General features: G+C 39.9%; 1 protein-coding gene across 1 annotated transcript in view; it reads left to right on the plus strand.

The window, feature by feature from the left end:
- The first annotated feature begins 278 nt into the window (after nt 1-278).
- The window catches only part of CCDC93 (coiled-coil domain containing 93), a 52129-nt gene continuing 36810 nt past the window's right edge, over nt 279-15597 (plus strand). Inside the window, exons 1-6 of the mRNA XM_061479309.1 lie at nt 279-563; nt 1707-1820; nt 3558-3652; nt 6051-6162; nt 11489-11587; nt 12944-13000. Of these exons, the coding sequence (XP_061335293.1) occupies nt 522-563; nt 1707-1820; nt 3558-3652; nt 6051-6162; nt 11489-11587; nt 12944-13000 (519 nt within the window). The 5' untranslated portion in view covers nt 279-521. The remainder of the gene's footprint in view (nt 564-1706; nt 1821-3557; nt 3653-6050; nt 6163-11488; nt 11588-12943; nt 13001-15597) is intronic.

Here is a 15597-nt window from a genome sequence, read left to right on the forward strand (position 1 = left end):
GCTGATCTCTCAGGTCATAGAGCACTCAGTAGCTGCTTCTCCGTGCCAGTGCGAGGCCTCAGGTCCTCTTGCCAAAGATAAAAAGAGAAGGACGGGCGCCCGGCACCAGTGGGTGCCCGCAGGGCGGGAAGAGGCCGTGCGCGGACGCTGCCACCGCGGCCCAGGCGCAGCCGCGGGCACGGGGGTAACCCGGGAAGCGCCCAGGGCCGCCGCCCGCGGGCACTGGTGGGTGAGGGTGGGACGGCTCTCCGGCGGTTGCGCTTCATGCAGTCAGTCACATGAGCCGCCGGGGAGCCGCGCAGCCCCCGCCCTCCTTCCCCCACACCCCTTTGGTCGTGAATGGCACGGCCCGGATGCGCTTGTACGCAGGGAGGGTGCGGGCGAACCATTGAGCGGGGGCGGGGGAACCCGGCAGTCTCTGGCTGGGAACACCTCTTCGCCCGGGCGTTGCGGCGGCGGCAGGGGGGAAGCGGACGTGACAGGCTGAGTGGCCGGGCGCAGGCTGCCGGAGGCGGAGGGCGATGGTCGTCCCCAGGGGACAGGAGTACCAGGCTCCCCAGGAGGTACCGTATCGCCGTTTCCCCCAGCCTCCCTCTCCCCCCGCCCCTCACGTTAGGCTGAGCAGCGTTGGCGAGGCGCGGCCGCCCGCTGTTTCTCCGGCCTCGCTGCCCTGGCTTCCCCGGACTCCCTGCCTGCTCCTTCCCCTCTTCGCCTTCCCGCCGGCTGGTGCTGTGCCGGGAACCCGGGGGTCATGGCTATTGAGCGGGCTCGGCCCTCCGCGCGTGCGGCCCGCGGCCCCGTGAGGGCGGTCCTTCGAGAAGTGGGGAGCCGGGCTCCTGTGCGCCCCGTTCCCGCGGGGGGGGGGCCTGTGGGGCTGTGGGCAGCGCCTGTGTTGGTCACTTCTTGCGCACCATGGCGTTTCCTTGTCCCCACTTGCGAGGTTTTACATATTTCCGAGGGAGAGGAGAGGAGAGGAGGAGGCTGTCGAAAAGATTTTGGGGAAGAGGATGGTGGTGTGTGGTGTGCGTGCGCGCGCGCGCGCACCTCTGCAGCCTTGAAGGGGAGACCTGAAGCCCTGTTAGATGTCTCTCTTGTCTGGGTCTGAGGTGTTTGGTCTGAGTAAGTCGTATATATTCTTGGAGCTGTAGGGTTTCATCCTGTAACGTGGGGACAAAAGTGCTTTTACAGGCTTGCTGCGCTGATAAGGCTTTGGAGCACTGAAACTATCCAGGCTGCTCATCAGAGTTTACTTTTTTGTTATTGGTGCACTTTGCTTAAAATTGCATTACCCAAAAAGTGGAATTCCACATGAACTTCTCCTCATGTTTTTGTAAAAAAGTTATAGAAGTGTTAAATTAAGGTGTATGATTTTGTGAACCCTGAAATTGAAACAAGTGTGCAAAAAGGAGAATAAATTGTCTTATAACAATAGTAGCAGTCTGTCTAGCTGGAGGCAAGCAGTAGACCAGGAGTTTGAACAGCGAAAGCAGATTAAAGTATTTAACTGGGTGGAAAAAAAGTGTTGTTAAATCCATGTAGAAATGCATTACCTATTTCTTTAACATCTTTAAAATTAACAACCCAGTTGCTAATGGAAGTAAAGTTTTTCCCTGATATATGGTTTGTGTTAAGATAAAGTTTGGAAAATATTAATGGAAAGAATGAAAGAGAAACAGTTAATTAGTGTTCTGTTGTTCGTTTGTCAGGTTGAAACAAGAGAAGATGAGGAACAAAACATCAAGTTGACTGAAATTTTGGAACTGTTGGTGGCCGCTGGGTATTTTCGAGCCAGAATCAAAGGGTTATCACCCTTTGATAAGGTGAGACCAGTGCGGTATTTCTTTTAATTTCCTAAGTGTATGAGGATTAGACTTCTTTTGCTGGGTAGTTTAGCAGTTGAGGATTAGACTTCTTTTGCTGGGTAGTTTAGCAGTTCTAGGTGACTTTAAAGAAGAAGACGCTTGCAACATAAGAGGCTTTTCTATGTAAATAATTCTGCAAATGACCCAGTTTCAGACAGATAGGAACTGCTCAGTCTGAAAAACAATTTTGTGTAACAAGGCCTATTTTAAAGGAGACAACTGGATGCAACTAATTGCTGGTGTGGTTTTTTTAGGGTGTTATGGCCGAAGTTATATATGGGGAGTTTTGCCCCTCTCTCAGCTCCAGTTATAATAGCTAGAAAGACTTGATAATTGGAGATAGAATGGTAATTTTAAAAAGAAATATTAGTAAGAAACGAGGAAATACTTGTCTTGAGAGGTCTGTTTAAGAATGGAAGAGTTAGCCTAGTGAGATTATTTTTGGGCTGGCTTTATGTATCTTTAGAATGTTATGTACATTAACCTTTCATTGTCCTAGAAAGGAAGTATGTGATACTTACAGTGAGCAAAGTTCAGGTCGAAAAGAGACTTCTGAATCATTTGAGTGCTGACTCTTGAGAAATTCCTGAACCAAGGTTTGAAAACACAGAACTACAGCAACCCTGAAACAGACTCTCTGCTTTCTGCTATTTCTTTGATCATTGCACAGCTGTACTTTTCAGTGCAATTTTAGTTTCTTCAAACTGCTTGGCATTACTGACCTTACATGCTCAGGAGACTGTGCACAGACACAAAGTAGTTCCAAGGAGACCACCTTAGGATGTAATATTATTGCATTTATGTGTAGAAATGGATGCATCAGGTGGATACTTGCCTAAATACAATTGCAAAGTTACCTTTTCATGACAATACCCAACCTATACAATAATGAGAATTGCTGTTGAAAATAATCTAGATGCTAGTGTAAAAGGGGTACTGGTTAACTGTTGCAGAGGGTAATGAGAAGGGTAATGTGTTACAAAACCTTGTATAAAACACCCTAAGTTGCTGTGTGATGTTGGTAACTTATTCCACACTTTAATCCCTATTTCTATGATTGCCTTTGCATACATTTAGGTTAACTTGCATATGTTTATGCAGGCTGTCTTTAAATATTTATGTAATTTATGTAAAGTTGATGAAATGGCTTGGGAGTTTAAAAATGCCTAAGTAGCTGTAGGAATAGCGCCTGAAATAGAAATTTCTGCAGAGCTGGTGGTTTTCATTGCAATGTTGATACTATGCCTAGCATTTGGTGTGGCTTATATTAGCAAGCAAAGAATAATAGTAGCAATGGTTATATATAAAAATTAAATATATGAATACAGAAATTATGATCCTTGACAAAATTTTTATACAGTCACTTTTTAAAGATCATGTAATTTATGATACTGTTGTGTTTTATCTATTGGTTTGGATTTTTTAATGAAAACTGTGTCAAAACTAGCATAAAGGTAAGAGAGGAATTTAGAATGTCACTAACTGCTGTTTTTTCTATATATGTTTTATCTTGTATATGTGTATTATATGTAGAAGTTGTCTACTTTCTGTGTGTTTTAGTCTCCATGTAAGAATACTGAGAATGGAGAAAGTACTAAGCTGTAGTTTCTGTAATAAATAAAGCCTTTAAGGTGTACCTTGGTTTTACCTCTTCAAATTAAAATGGAACTAACTATGCTGTTGGTCCTTTGGTAGGTGGTAGGTGGCATGACGTGGTGCATCACTACCTGCAGCTTTGATATTGATGTTGATTTATTGTTTCAGGAAAACTCTACTATTGGTCAAAAAATGTAAGTTGGTTAAATGGTAGGTGTGGCGGGGGTTTTTTGTTTTTTTTTCTTCTTGGAAAAGAAATGGCTGGTGTGGGGGGAAAGTTAGCTGATACTTGCTTGTTTGTAAAAAAAAATTTTAGTCCAAGTTTCCGGTTTTTCAAGACTACCTATTTGTAAAACACTGCACTTGTTTCTGGATTTCTCAGATTGTAGTTCCACAAACTCTAGAACCAGAAAGAAGCTTATTCCAAAAAAAGACAGTGCTGTTTCCCTCTGTGCTGCATGTTCTTATATCCGTACTAAGTAGTGAAAGTATTTGTGGGGCTGTACTTTGAACTGGATTGGGAACTGATCCAGATTAAAACCTACCAAAAAAAAATATATAGTTTCAACATGAATCAGTTCCTGGATCCAGTTCTTTATGCAGCTGTACAGATGCTTGTGCTGGCACAAGGGGATGATGCTGAAGCCAAAACAAAGGGCAGAGGGAGACCATGCTGCTGGAAACTGGAGTACAACATTAAAAGATCTTCCTTGATGTCTCTGTCTGCAGTGTTGCTGTTATTTACACTTCTGATTTTCCTTTATGGCTTTCCTTTATAGTTGTAGGCATCAGCAAACAATTTAAAGCATGACACTGTTTCTGAAAGAGTTACTGAGGAAGAGTTCCTTCTTTGTGGTGACCCAATGAGACCGTATTTGATTGATTCATTTCTTATGCATGGAATTTGCTCACAAGATAGCTAATTCCTGTATTAGGGAGGTTGTAAATGTTGTTTATGATGAGAAAGGAAATACATTCTAAACTACATTATTGCTTTATACATTTCTGTGACAAAAGAGCCATAATTAAAATTTGCAGGAAATAAGATTAGCCTGTCAAGTTACAGTTACATGAAGAGAGCTTTTTGCTCAATGTAGTTAAAAATAACGTCCTTCTGTGCCGCCTTCTTTAAAGTCATTTAGCATTGGCAAGACTGTAGCACATTATAAATAAAGATTTCTAATAAGACAATTAAATCATCATGAATGACTAAATACATAAAGCATTAAGTGCAGACTAGGATTGAAGGTGGCTTTTACAATTGCCTAGTTTTTGTAATTGCCATCTTTGTTACTCTTAAGAACAGCAAGGTAGGAAATAGTTAAGTTGTTCTCAAAATGTTCTTTTTCCAGCTAACTGGATGCAAAACTAGTAAAACAAAAATCAGGTTTCTTTCCCAAAACAGCAACAATGATTTTTTTTGTAAATCTAAAGTGTTCTGAGTGGAAGTATAGGCTGTTTTGATGTCCTTAAAATGTTTATATTGGTGGTGGCTCAGTGCTTCTGGATATTCTCAAGATAAGGAAAAGTTAGGTTGTATTTTCGCAGTATTATTCTGAAGACATTTTGATGGTGTCCTATTATTTAATTGCTGGGTTGGAAATAAACATGGAAGCATACATTAGGAGAGAATCTTGCGTCTATTGCCTTGTAAGAATTATGTCAAGGTTTTTATTTCTCTTTAGAAGTATAATTTTTCAGGCTCTGTTCCTAGACTTTGGTCTGTGCCTCATGTCTTGCTCGCCTTTGTTCTTATAGAATATTAGTTGTACATTGGGCAGTACTGAATGTCACTGAAGTCAGTATTGGGCCAGTTAATTTTTTTCCTTCATGGAAAAGTAGTTTTAGTTTTTCCAATAAAGTGCTCGTCCTCTGTGCTGACACCTGCTTTACAAATGTGTTTGACAATATTGGCAACAAAGAAATAGAGAAATAGCTTGCCCTATAAGGGATTCAGTGGAAGCAGTCTGATGGTTTTGTAAATGAATCCCTTGTGTTAGGGTAATCCTTTTGCTTTACCAGCTCTTACTTGAGCTGTTAGAACAAGATTGCCAGCAAATTCAGTTTTACTCACTTCAAAACTGTGAAGCATGCTGTGTATTTAGCTTTTAGGTGCAATATATATTTAACCTCAAAATTTCAGTAGTAACATCAAGGTATATCTGGGGAGTTATGCCAAACAAATTTTTAAGTCCTTCATTTGATTCTGGACTTTCTTTGAGTGCATATCATTTACTTAGTAGAACTGTTCTTAAAGCTAGTGTTTCTTCATGTATGTTATAATATACAAAGGTGTCTGTAGATATATCTAACATAGGTATTTTATCTCATCAGGCATGCAGATCTTAAAATTTTGTGTGCAGTACTATAAATGAAATCACTAGGGGTTTAATCACCACTTCACAGACTAACTATATATATAGTAGAATTAAAATCTATTTTCTAAATGGAAGTTTGATTGCTTTTTGCAGCTGTGTACAGTGGAAGCCACTAGAGGGAACCTTTTAACTTCTAACTGTGTTTGCAAAAATAATTTGTAACTTACAAGAGAAAATGGTAGCATACATGCGTGTGTTTGTTGTTTTATTGTAGTGCCTTAACCGAAAAAATTGTATCGGTATTGCCAAAAATGAAGTGTCCTCATCGTTTGGAACCACATCAGATCCAGGGACTGGATTTCATTCATATATTTCCCGTTGTACAGGTAATAGTTTTGTGATGTTTCAATACCTTGCTGAAAAAAGCTAAAAAAACTTTGCATAAAGAGATTAACGAAGATATGTAGTATTACTCGGCTCTTTATTTAACTTTGGAATGAATAATTACAGAGAAGTAGTTTAAATTAATGTTTTTAAAGAATTGAGTGACATTACGGATGATGGAATTCTTATGTGTTGTTTGATCGACATTTAAGAAAAACACACACCAAGCTTTACGTTTTTTGAAGTGGAGTCAGATTCTGCAAAAATGGAATGCCTGCCTAAAACCCCTAAAATTTAAGCTTGTTTCAGAATCTGATAGTCCATTTTGCAACACTAGAAAACAGAACAAATATCTCGCAGTCTGTATTTAAGCTTATGGAGTAAGTTATGCAGATAGTCACTCGATCAAAAGGATATGAATAAGGCAGAAGCCAGCTGAGGTTTTTTCTTTAAGATTAATTGATCCTTCATTTGTATCACTCTAAAACTGTACGAGTGGAAAAATAAATTGCTCTGACCTCACTTGGACTACTGTGTACAGTTCTGGTGTCCTCAACATACATGGAGCTGTTGGAGCAAGTCACGAGGAGGGCCATGAGGATGATGGTAATGAGACACCACATGAGTGGTGTCCCTCAGGGATCAGTGTTGGGACCGGTCTTGTTCAACATCTTTGTCGCTGACATGGACAGTGGGATTGAGTGCGCCCTCAGCAAGTTTGCCAATGACACCAAGCTGTGTGGTTTGTTTGATACGCTGGAGAGAAGGAATGCCATCCAGAGGGACCTTGACATGCTTGTGAGGTGGGCTGATGCCAGCTTTATGTAGTTTAACCATGCCAAGGGCAAGGTCCTGCACCTGGGTCAGAGCAATTGCAGGTACAGCTACAGGTTGGGCAGAGAAGAGATTCAGAGCAGTCCTGTGGAGAAGGACTTGGGGGTGTTGGTTGATGAGAAAATGAACATGAGCCGGCTTCAGTGTGTGCTTGCAGCCCAGAAAGCCAACCATATCCTGGGCCGCATCAAAAGGAGCGTGACCAGCAGGTCGCAGGAGGTGATCCTGCCCCTCTGCTCTGCTCTTGTGAGGCCTCACCTGGAGTATTGTGTGCAGTTCTGGTGTTCCAGCAGTTCCATGTCCTTTTTATGTTGAGGACAAGTTCAGAGGAGGGCCACGAGGATGATCAGGGGACTGGAGCACCTCCCGTATGAAGACAGGCTGAGGAAGTTGGGTCTGTTCAGCCTGGAGAAGAGAAGGCTGCGTGGAGACCTCATAGCAGCCTTCCAGTATCTGAAGGGGGCCTATAGGGATGCTGGGACTGGACTACTCATTAGGGACTGTAGTGATAGGACAAGGGGTAGTGGGTTCAAACTTAAACAGGGGAAGTTTAGGTTACTGTAAGGGTAGTGAAGCACTGGAACAGTGCCAGCGAACAGAATTCACAAAGGAAGTGGTGAATTCTCCATCCCTGGCAGTGTTCAGGACCAGGTTGGACAGAGTCTTGGGTGATATGGTTCAGTTGTGGTGTCGGTGTTGTGGAACGAGATGATCTTAAGGTCCTTTGTAACCCTAACTGTTCTATGATTCTATAATGTGATCCTGTTAACTGTGTGTCAGTTGAGCACCATGAACTGGCCATATGCATGCTCATAGTTCCCCATTTTATTAAGGTTTAAGCTAACATGTGATGTGTTCCAGTTACGTGTGGTATCTTGAGAATCCTTGGTATTTCATTATCATTGTTTTGTTTTACTTTCATCAGCACACACAATTTAACTTTGATAAATAGGGAAAATTAAGACTGTTAAGCAAGCTTCTTTTTCATCAAATATCTCCTTACCTCCTGCCTATGAAAGGATCTACCAAGATGTTAATATAAATCCCAGTTCATAAGAAGTGGGAAAATTTCCTGTTGTCCGTTTCTTGTAACGTTTTAGTTAAGGGGCTTTGGGGGAAGCCCAGGGTAAGGGCGCTCTCCACATAAAGTTACATGGTATGTACTACTGTTACACAGCTTTCAAGCTGTGCTGAGGCTGCCTAAGGTGGAAAGTCTGTATCTTGTTAATGTGAGTTTTTACTTCTAAACTTGTAATTTCCTAAATAATAAAAATCCAGCCCATGTTAATTTCTTGCCCTAGTCACTTGGTGGTAATGAATGGTTATATTTATCAAATACAAGATTTCTTTCACAGGAAGAATAATTCTTCTGCTAAAGTGAGAACATGAAATATTCTCTGACCTGCTTGATCAAAAATCCTTATTTGGGATATTTACCTCTGGAAAGGCAAAACATTAATTCTGAACAGGGAAGAAATCAGCTTCTGGATTTCTCAGGGCATTGACTCTCCGTAGCTGGCCAGTAAATGGTATATCTAACCCAAACTTGGTGAAGAATTCTTGATGAGCTTAGTTTTTCTGTATGTAGAGGATTGTTTTTAGAAACTGTGGCTTTCTGATAGGTCCCTGTAAAGTTCTGCCTGCTTCAGATACCGTTAGTTCCTTATTCATCCCAACTCAAGGAGGCTTTCAAGAAAACTTGTTGGTGTCACTAGTATACTGTCTTCTGAAAAAGACCATAGAAGAGCTATAATAGACTGACCACACTATGGCATGTAGGATTTATGTATTTGATAATGACATTTTACTCAATTCCCTGTTAAATTCAAAATTTCACTTACTAACTGTAAATTTCAAATCAGTCCCCAAATAATACAGAATCTCTTTCATCTACCTGGCATTGTGTCCCAAAAGCTCTTGCACTGTGCAAACTAGAGTGGTGAACATGATGGGAGGAATTAATCCTTCCCTACAGGAAGAATATTAGATTGAGCTGGCTCACTGCCATAGACTGTAGCAGAACTTAGGAAAAAAAAAAAGAGTGTGTGTGTGTGTGTGTGTGTGTATATATATATATATATATACACACTAAAAACAGATTTCAGCAGCCAAAAATGGTGCTGTTATTACTAGTAAATTCTGCTTATATTCCCGGAGAAAAGAATGTACACAAACTTGTGTTCAGATGTGCTTTGTTAATTACTAGTCTGCGTTTTCTCTCGTTGTCATCATCTTCCCCTCACTTTCCAGGGGTTCATGGTTATAGCAGAGAAGACAGTTGCTGGTTCAAACTTGGATCCTGAGATTGATCTGATCTCTTATGTGACCTCCTGCATGGGCTGTCAACAGCCCACAAGATTTATCTTCTCCAGCATTATTTAAAATGTACTTCAGTCTTTTGTGGCTTTTTGTGTGGTCGCATAGATGTCAGAAGAAGTCTTTTTTTCTTATACGGACATGGTTATTCTTGAACATTTCATAGGCTTGAAGATATGTATTTTCATGGTGGAGCTGCCGTTTTTGAAAACAGTAAGTGATCTGTAATAGAAAAAAAGAATCATAGGAATGCACATAACCTAGCTATATTGGCTTCTACCTGGTATACAGCCAAGATTAGTGAGATGAGATCATGTTCCAGATGGTGTCTTATGTCAGAGTATAATGAACGACTGATACAAGACAGGTTCAGTATTGGGTCCTGGCACTGAGAGCCAAGAACATTTTCTGTTCAACTTCTAATTGCTTCACATTCCAGTAGAGCTTCAGCCTGTCTCCTCCCACTCAGGCTGATAGAGGTGGGTGCTATGAACAGTTCAAGCTTGCTTTGTAGGAGGATGACTGTGACAAAGCCCACAGACTATATAAAAGCCACCTGGGATATCTGTTGTTTTAAAGTATGCTCCCAAGGGCTTCTTTGGAGTAGTGAGAGATGATTGGAATAGGTTGCCCAGAGAGGTTGCAGAGTCTCCTTCCTTGGATATATTCAAGAGCTGTCTGGACACGATCCTGAGCAATGTGCTCTAGCTGACCCTTCTTGAGCAGGGAGGTTGGACTAGATGACCTTCGGTGGTCCTTTCCAGCCTCAAGCATTCTGTGACTGCGAACCCTGTATGCATGTAGACACATTTTTGTGTATGTGCTGTAAACGAAATGCTTCCCAGTACTGAGAGATTTCTTATTTATTCAGTATGGCCTGCCCAGTAGGACTACAAGATCAATAGCTTTTAAAGTACAGTAGAGTTTTGAGGTTTTTTGAATGTAGAAGAAGATGTATGTTGTGCAGACTGGTACAGCTGAATTCCTGGTCTGGTTAGTTGTGAAGTATGCTGGCTATTCCATGGTACAGATGAAAAGAAAAAGCCAGAAAATTAACATTTCTTTGTTTCATGAACTACTGTGTATTTTTCTATATTACGTATTACTCTGTATTTTCATATTTACATTATTTTTTATATTAACATTATTAATGTTTAACAAGTAATAATACTATTGCTAATATAACTACTTAGTGTGATGAAATGTACTTTTTAAAAACATACTTTTAGGTTAAGTAGTAGATGTCTTCTGCTAGAATGTTTCATGCAACTCAGAGTTTTGGGAGGGCACTTCAGGTTTTGGGTTTTTTTGAGGGTACATCTTGTGGGTTTTTTCCTTTCTTAAAGATGCAGGCTAAAAGAATAATGTTTAAAGTGGCCCACATCCATTTCTATTCCACAGATACTCTCCATTTTTCTTTTTTGGAATGAATTTATTGAAGATACAAATACTTGGATTACAGTAATTCATTTGGCAAAATTCCAGTGAATTTTGTTTATGCTTGAGAAGATTTCGTATGTTTTTGTTTATAAATGATTTTGTCAACTAAGAATTCCTAATAGCTGAAATTCACAATAGAATTTTCTTTCCATACTTACTAAAACAAAAATAATAAGAATGCAAAAAGCAAGTCAGTATATGAGAAGTTACTGTGCAAGCTAAAAAGGGGGAAATCATGCAACAAAATAAGTAATTTTGCAATACACTATTTACAAATAACATTTAGAAAAGTGGTTTCTGGGGGCGATACCAAGCTTTGCTCTAATGAGTTTATAAGGGAAGGCAGTTTGTTCTTCTTTGGACTATTGAATCCCACTGTGGTGTGAACAGTATGGCTCATTGAGGTTTGTATGGTTTGCTGTTGTCCAGCAAGATCAAGGGTATTTAGAGTTTTAAATGTAAAACCGGTTATAAGAAAAAACATGGTTTCTTAGGTTATGCTTTATTTTTAGTACATTGAAGAGCAAATATGAAGTTTATGAAATAGCTAATACTGAAGCACTTTGTTAGTAGATCTCTGAATCACCATGTTTACAAATAAATGTTCTTGTTTGTGTGCTTAAAATGTGCCTTTAGCTTTTATCATACAAAAGAATTAAAACCAATTATGCAGTAGTTTGATATTTGCTGCTGTTAGTTCCCCCCCTTTCAATTGATACAAACTTTCTTTTTTTCCAGTGGCTAGTAAAACGTGCAATAGAAACAAGGGAAGAAATGGGAGATTATATCCGTTCTTACTCAATATCACAGTTTCAAAAAACTCATAGACTACCTGAGGTAAGATTAAACCAGTTCTTGTTTCTGTTATGTCAGATGCTTAGGTGCAGTACCAGCTTCACAGCTCTGATATCAGCCCAGTATACCAGATCTGCCTTTGCTTTTGTTTTCATAATCAGTTCTAGAGGAATCCATGTAGAAATTCAAAATGTTCTGAGAGAGAGTTCATAGATACTGGTTAACTTTTGCTTTATAGTTGCCTTAGTTTTTCTGCAATATTTGGTACTTTTCTGTCAGTCTGACATGCCAGGTAGGTTGCTTCTGGAGTGGATATAGAGCTCTATGCAGTATACAGCCTGTGTGACTGGAGCTATGTTGCCTGAAATGTGTTTGAAAACACCTGGCATGCTGTGAAGAAGCTGATCAAGCTAAATGAGAATTGATGTGTTGTCAGTTTTCTCCAACTTGGGTTTTGTTTTAGACTGTTCAAAGTCATCTCCTGTCTCCCTGTATCCAAACCCTAAAATTTGTTCTTGAAAACTAGATTCCTAAAAATCTTCATTCAAAAACTGAATTTGAGGAAAGACAGAGAGGGACAGGTTTGGGTTAAAAGGAAATACATTTGTCTCTTTAAAATATAATTGCCAGAGGAGTGATAGGTAGAGTTTTATCTAAAAGTGTAGTGGTAAGAGTAATTTTACACCATTTGTGATACCTTAATAACATTTCTTCTAATAGTCAGATACCACCTGTTTTGAAATTACATGCTTAGAACAGTGTTGTGATCCTTTCTTCCTACTATTCTGCAGTAATGATACAAGTTTCCTTGGTGTAGGAGAAGGGCTAGAATGAGCTTGGGTTTGTGCTTTTAGTGCAAAGTCACCAGTTCTGTTCATGCATACCCCAAGGCAATTCCATATTTAAAACCTAGGACCCAAGTTTTGTTTCTAGTTCAGTAACAGCATTAAAGGTAGATGTACTTAGTGCTGGGAAAGACAGCTGGATTTTATTAGCTTTGGGTGGTTTAGATAATATTTTTTTTTATTGTTTTTAATGCTTAGAAACTGAAATAAGAGTAGGGGAAATTTTTCTTTTCCACATTAAATCCAGCCTAAGTTCATTTCTTCACAGTGTAGGAATTATTTGAGACTCTGGTAGTGGGCTGGCGTTGCATTTGTGTCAGGTACTTTATAAGCAGAAAGCAGAAAGACTGTATTTCTGGATACAGTTTTAAACATCTACCACCCATCTGATGAGGGAAGTAAATAAATTTCTGTGTTAGAGGAAACCACTAACATTTCACCAGATAATTTGGTTAGAAGCTATTTGGCAGTTTAGTTTGCTAAACTCATTACAGTGTCTGAGATTTAGTCTCCGTTCCTGGTATTTTTAATCACCTCCATTAATGTCTTGCAGGATGGTGAATTTATGCAAAGAAAAGAGAAGGCTATCAAAGCTGTCACTGATATATTTGTAAGTATTTTAGATTTTTATGATCGATTATGGGTTTAGTTAAGAAATGGTGGTGGTAAATTCTTTTTAATACAGCGAGTCCTAGGTTTTCTCATGATGAGGCCCCAGTTAAGTTACATGTCAAGCTTCATATTTAAATCAGGTCTCAAATACCAGCATATCAGAAAACCTGTTAGGTGTGCACTGTATGAATATATAATCTGTATCAACAGTCTGCAGAGATAATGTGGAGTTCCATGTGCTCAAACAAAAGCCACAAAGTGGCTTATAAGCTGTTAAACCCTCAGCAGACTGTTTGTTCTGAAGCTATCAGCAGTTGGACTGTTTGTCTTTAACAAAATAGCAGTGATCTCAATTAAAATGTCTACATTTCAGCACTTGTCGTTTTTACTCCTTGTAATTAGTAGTGGAAATACCCTACTTTGAAAATACTTTCTTCAAGTAGCACATGTTGGTTGGGAAATGTGCTATCACCTCTTGTGATTCCCTAATATATGGGAAATGTTCTACCTCTTCAGATGCATTTCTTCTAAATCTTGAATAAACATTTTGTATTTTTTTTGGACGCTTGTTCATGAACACTGCAGGGAGTAACATTTAAAATACATAGACTGTAGCACTGAGTTCAGATGTGTAGCTAGCGTGTGATAAATTCTCAGGCCATCATTTCAGAAGGTATGAGAAATCTTGGTGTGTTTTGAACGGGATACTTCCAAGGCTATTCAGTAGGTAGGAAACCCCATGCTTCTGAGAAAATCAATGCTACCTGAGTCAGCAGTGTGCCATTGTGCACGAGAAAGTCAACAGTACCCCAGGCTGCATCAGGAAGAGCATTGCCAGCAGGTCAAGTGAGGTGATCCTCCGTCTCTACTCAGCCCTGGAGAGGCCTCATCTGGAGTATTGCATCTAGTTCTGGGCTCCCCAGTACAGCAGAGATAAGGAGCTCCTGGAGCAAGTCAAATGAGAAGCCACTAGAATGATTAAGGGTCTGGAGCATCTTTCGTATGAGGAAAGGCTGAGGGAACTGGGCCTGTTCAGCCCAGAGAAGAGGAGGGTCAGGGTGTACAGATACTTGCACACGTACAATGCATGTAAGTATCCTAAGGGAAAGTGTCAAGAGGATGAGGCCAGACTCTTCTTGATGGTGCCAGAGAACAGGACAAGAGGCAGTGAGTATAAAATGAAATTTGAGGTTCCACCTGAACTGTGAGGGTGACTGAGTGTTGGAATAGGTTGTCCAGAAAGGTTGTGGGGTCTCCTTCCTTCTCTGGAGATAGGCAAGATCTGTCTGGACACAATCCTGAGCAGCGTGCTCTAGGTAACCTGTCTTAAGTCTGGAGGTTGGACTAGATGACCTCTGGTGGTCCTTTCCAACTTCAACCATTATGTAGTTCTGTAACTTCAGATAGCTCTAGCTAGACACCCTGCACTCTTCATCCGTGGAACAGGTGTTAAGTGTCAATATAAGAAGTTGTATGATAGCTTACATAACAGACCAGACAAGTCATGTCACTCTTTTGTCATGTTTTCGAGGTAGCTGTTTTTTCATATTAATGACGTGAGTGCTATTGAACCTAATATGTGGTTGAATTACAGTGTATGTTTATAGAAAAAAACATTGCTATGAAAGTCTCCAGGTGATGACCAATGCAAATCCCTTGTTAATCTATTTGTGTAATTACTCTTGCTTTTAAATTTTCAATTACAATCTCTGAGTGTTGTTCCCCATGGTTTGGTTGGGTTTTTTAATTATTAGCAGATATTGAGTGAATCTTCTGCTCCAGCCAGCAATACTTGTCTTCCTAGTGAGATCTGTGTTCTGTTTTACAAGTTAGCTTCCCTTGTGAATGGCTATTATTGTTCTGTTTGTGCACCTTTATAACCCTTTAAATTGAGAGAGAATGCAAATCTATGTAAGAAAGCAAATTCCAAATGTGTGTTGGATCAATTAGCACTTGAAATTCATTGAGCATCTGCTTATTTTCAACTTTCAGAATAATTGTCCTAATTTTTGAAGTGATTAAAATGTGTCCATTTTCTACGTGCGTTGTCTTTAGTAGCATCAAGGATTCTGTGTCCAAGTGGCTGATACCAACCTTGTAACTGAAGATACAAGGTATTAACAATGCTGTTATGAGACATCAATACCTAGAATTTTTGGTGTAATTTGAAAGCATACAGAAGATACTTGATTAACATTGATGAAGGGATCCCTGTATTATTAATGCATTTATTTGTGAGACCTTTTCTGAAAAGAAGGAATGCAATCTACTTTGAGTTTGCAGTTATGTAGTAAACATCGGGTCCATTCAAATCGCTTGTCTAAAGTCCCATGGTGCTTAGTTGGGTTTCCTTTACATATCTATCTGCATGTTTTCTGGAATTGCTTTTTAGTGCTTGAAGAGAATGACATGGCAACAATGAAGCAGGTACATGTATGCCAAATTATGTGTTTCTTTGGTGGTTGAAGCTAGTGAATTGGTTTTCACTTACCTGTTATATTAGGGCTATTACTATAAAATTTATAGGTCATGGTCCTCGAGTGGATATGCATGTGTCTACTTCTGCAGCTAAGGGAACAGTTCCATTTTCAGGGT

The sequence above is a fragment of the Pezoporus flaviventris genome, unplaced genomic scaffold, assembly GCF_033815535.1.
Source record: "Pezoporus flaviventris isolate CSIRO_AGI_PZ_B2104156 unplaced genomic scaffold, CSIRO_AGI_Pfla_v1 ptg000001l, whole genome shotgun sequence".
Classification (NCBI taxonomy): Eukaryota; Metazoa; Chordata; class Aves; order Psittaciformes; family Psittacidae; genus Pezoporus; species Pezoporus flaviventris.